The sequence below is a fragment of the Sinocyclocheilus anshuiensis genome, unplaced genomic scaffold (assembly GCF_001515605.1).
Source record: "Sinocyclocheilus anshuiensis isolate Anshui unplaced genomic scaffold, SAMN03320099.WGS_v1.1 scaffold3306, whole genome shotgun sequence".
Taxonomy (NCBI): domain Eukaryota; kingdom Metazoa; phylum Chordata; class Actinopteri; order Cypriniformes; family Cyprinidae; genus Sinocyclocheilus; species Sinocyclocheilus anshuiensis.
The window spans coordinates 161,061-165,316 of NW_015538396.1; the positions used below are offsets into that span (position 1 = coordinate 161,061).

Sequence of the window (4,256 nt, forward strand, 5' to 3'; positions counted from 1 at the left end):
CACACACACACACACCCGGAGGAGACCCAGTGTCCCTGGATGTTGGGTGGCATCTGGACGGTGACGCGGGCCCCGTTCTGCAGGTGTTTGAGCAGGTGCACACACTGTGTGTCTTTGGACGGCCAGACAAGACTCTTCTCTAGAGCCAGACGAGGAGACGAGGCCCTCACACAACCTGACCAGATCAGATCAGACACAGCAAACACAGCGTCAACACCTGCTCATTCGGCTCATTACTCTACACAGTGCTGCTGGGAAGGTTACTTTGGAAAAGTAACAGGTTACAGATTATAAGTTACCCTGTCTAAAATGTGACAAGTAGTGTAACTATTTCAATTATTTTATTAAAGTAATGTAACTGATTACATTTGATTACTTTTTGATTACTTTTCTAAATTTCTAATGAATGTTTAGGTCCGAGAGCCCTTATCGGAGGAGGAGGTCCTCAAGCCCCGATAAGGATGGAAGCCCGTATGTGAGCAGAAAACACTCACCTGGCAGTCCTTACGGCAACCGACGCTCATCCAGCACCAGTCCAGTGTCCAGGTGAGAAAGCACACAAACACACACAGATCAGACAGTCCATGTGCATCATTTAGTCACTCCAGAGGTTTTTGGACAGGTAGGAAGGTTATATTGCATTGGAAATGTCAAACCCAGTGACAGTGTTGGGGAGGTTACTTTGGAAATGTAATAGGTTACGGATTACAAGTTATCTAAAATGTAATAAGTAGTGTAACTATTTCAATTACTTTATTGATGTAATTGATTACATTTGATTACTAATGTTTTCAACTATTAATCATTTTCAAACATGTAAACCAGGCAGGGTTAACCTTACAGTATTACTCAACACTGATTTCTGTCACTTTCGAAATCCTTCAGCTCTTGAATTAAGATTATAATAATTGAATTTTAAAGCACAGCTGCCACAAAATCAGATTTATACTTTGAAATCATTCTGAGGTTAAATACTGATTTAAATTCATCACAAGATATAGTTTAATAGCTATGATACAGGATGACTGGAAACACTGGCATCTAACAATGCCTTGGAAAAAACAGTTCATCTTAAAAAATTAAGCATATACATAAACCCATATATAGGAAATAAAACAGTTATCAAATAAGCATGTGTACTAAACTCCTGGTGTCTCATATTTTAGAGCAGTCACTGCAATTTATGAAAGAAATCAATTCAATCTGTGTGTGTGTGTGTGTGTGTGTGTGTGTGTGGGTGTGTGAAAAAAAATCAGATGTAACCCTGTTTGTAATCGTTAACATTTTCATACATAACTGTAATTTAATTACACAGTTTTTCTCAGTAACTGTAACTGATTACAATTACATTTATTTTGTAATTAAATTACGTAATTTAGTTACATGTCTTGTAAATTAAAAAGTAATGCGTTACTTTACTAGTTACTTGAAAAAAGTAATCTGATTACGTAACTCGCGTTACTTGTAATGCATTACCCCCAACACTGGTTACATGTAACTAGTTACTTCCCAACACTGACTGTACACACATGTAAATCCGTTCTTTCCAAATCCATAATCTATCAATAATATCCCAGCAACCAACCACTCAGAAAATCAGCAACACCTTAACCAACTTAATGAAGCTGTGTTTCCAGCCAGCTAAATTTCACACACAGAAACACAAATCTGGCTCTAAACTGTGATTGTATTATGTATTGCTGTATGTGATTGTGTTAGTCTAATATACAGTGATAGTCAATGTACTGTAAAAACAGCAGATGAACACAAAACAGCAGAACAACATCAAGTTAAAGCTGAACTGTGCTCGTATGTTTTCTAGTCTATTTACTTTAGCTTCTCAGGTAATATCAATGGTCTGACCTTTCACAAGACACAAGACTTAACTGACCTTCAAACTAATAATTGCCCAACTGTCTTTTCAGTATATGTTCGCACTGAAACTGAATATATGTAGGATTCATTCACAAATTATCCAGAAACACACACACATGAATGTCAAAAGATCTACACGTAAACACTGTATTGATACATGGTTTTAAAGAGTTGTACACAATGTTTAGATCACATGATCACAATTCAATGATAGAAATGATACACTCTTAAAAATAAAGGTGCTTCACGATGCCATAGAAGAACCGTTTTTGTCTAAATGCATCCATAAAGAACCTTTAACCTTTCTGTTTCACAAAAGGTGTTTTTTGTGGTGAAAGAAGGTTCTTCAGATTATAAAAAGCTAAGAAAGAGATGTTATTTGAATGTCTCTTCTATGGCATCGCTGTGAAGCACCTTTATTTTTAAGAGTGTAGAATTAAGTGCAGAATGAAGCAGACACTTGAATCAGATGAACATTAGAGGATAGAAAGCACTTGAATGAATGTGGGAACGAGCCGCTGCTGGACTGAGATCAGCTATTATAATTCATTTTCAGATTTCATATAATGACACTTGGAGCAAATAAAGCTGATGGCTGGATAACAGCAAACACATTTCTGGCCGGCGATCAGGAGCTGCATGAGGCCACCAGATGAAAGCAGAAAAACCTCCACGAGGAAGTGAAGATCTGCATTACTGCCACACAAACTCCAGCAAATACATTCACAGAGCAGCAAACTTCATTTGTGAGAAGAACAGAGAGCGAGCCAAAATAACTGCAGAAAAGCATTTCAAACAAACGGAGCTGAAATGCTGATTTGTCAGAATATCCACCATCTACCTTCACTCTCACAGATAATAATATAATATAATGTTATTAAAGCTTCGGTTCTGGCATGGAATTCAAAAATAAAAAGGTACTTGAATCAGATGAACATTAGAGGATAGAAAGGATAGCATATAATGACACTTGGAGCAAATAAAGCTGATGGCTGGATAACAGCAAACACATTTCTGGCCGGCGATCAGGAGCTGCATGAGGCCACCAGATGAAAGCAGAAAAACCTCCACGAGGAAGTGAAGATCTGCATTACTGCCACACAAACTCCAGCAAATACATTCACAGAGCAGCAAACTTCATTTGTGAGAAGAACAGAGAGCGAGCCAAAATAACTGCAGAAAAGCATTTCAAACAAACGGAGCTGAAATGCTGATTTGTCAGAATATCCACCATCTACCTTCACTCTCACAGATAATAATATAATATAATGTTATTAAAGCTTCGGTTCTGGCATGGAATTCAAAAATAAAAAGGTATAATTGCTTAGTACTTATAAGCTTTTATATTCTTATAAGAGTTTATATATTGCAATTTTTTTTTGTTTCCACCAAAAAAATTAAAAAGGTAATTGTGATTTTTTAATTTCACAATTCTAAGCTTATATGTCACAATAATTTTTTTAAAGAGACTTTAAAATGTCTTATATATATATATATATATATATATTGTATTTGATGGAAACTTTTCTGTTACTGGTTAAAAAAAAGAAATATTTTTTTAAAGATATATAAAGAGTTTATATCTAATAATTCACACTTTGTTCTCACAATTCTGATTTTATGCGTCACAATTTGGACTTTTTTTTCTCACAATTCCGAATTTATAACCAGCATTTCAGAATTTTTTTCTTGCAGTTCTCAAAAATTCTCAGAATTGTAATAAAAAAATAATATAATTATTTATAATTAAAATACTGTTTATTATTTTATAAATAATATTTATAAAATAATAAATAATCTTAATTTCAGTTATCAGTTCTTAAAAAAAAAACATTTATTTCTCAGTATGAAGAACATTTAAAAATCCAAAGAATCTTTTTTCACTTTAAAGAATCTTTAGTAGTTCCACAAATGCCAATGAAAAGCCTTTATTTGTACGATTGTTTGGCTGCGTTTATCTTTACGGATCATTACACAACACTGTGTTCTCCAGCTGGAAACATTAGTAACGCTCCAGTGCTTCACTCATATCAGAGTAGAGCTGCACGATTCTGGATACACTGAGAATCACGTCTCTAATAGAGATCATGATTGCCCCACGATTATGAACTAAACAAAATAATGTGTGACAAAATATTATTGCTGCAGTCTATTTAAGAGTGTTTAATTAATTTGAATGAATTATTAAACATTTTAATATATATTTATAATATAATATATTTACAGTTCAATTCATGGAAGAATTCACCATTTTCTCACAACTATAAACACAATCTCAAAACTACACACCAACTTGTGCAAACTTCGGGTGAAATGTGTCTTTGAACTGAAAAAAATTGTGCCTAATAAATCAGTTGTAGTGTGTCACCAATCGAGAAAAA

General features: G+C 34.5%; 1 protein-coding gene across 1 annotated transcript in view; it reads right to left on the reverse strand.

Moving 5' to 3' along the window:
• The window catches only part of LOC107683771 (protein APCDD1), a gene marked incomplete at its 3' end in the record, with an annotated part of 13,426 nt that extends 9,462 nt beyond the window's left edge, over nucleotides 1-3,964 (reverse strand). Inside the window, exons 1-2 of the mRNA XM_016479826.1 lie at nucleotides 3,886-3,964; nucleotides 16-217 (exon numbers count right to left, since the gene is read on the reverse strand). Of these exons, the coding sequence (XP_016335312.1) occupies nucleotides 16-217; nucleotides 3,886-3,964 (281 nt within the window). The remainder of the gene's footprint in view (nucleotides 1-15; nucleotides 218-3,885) is intronic.
• Nucleotides 3,965-4,256: the final 292 nt, after the last annotated feature.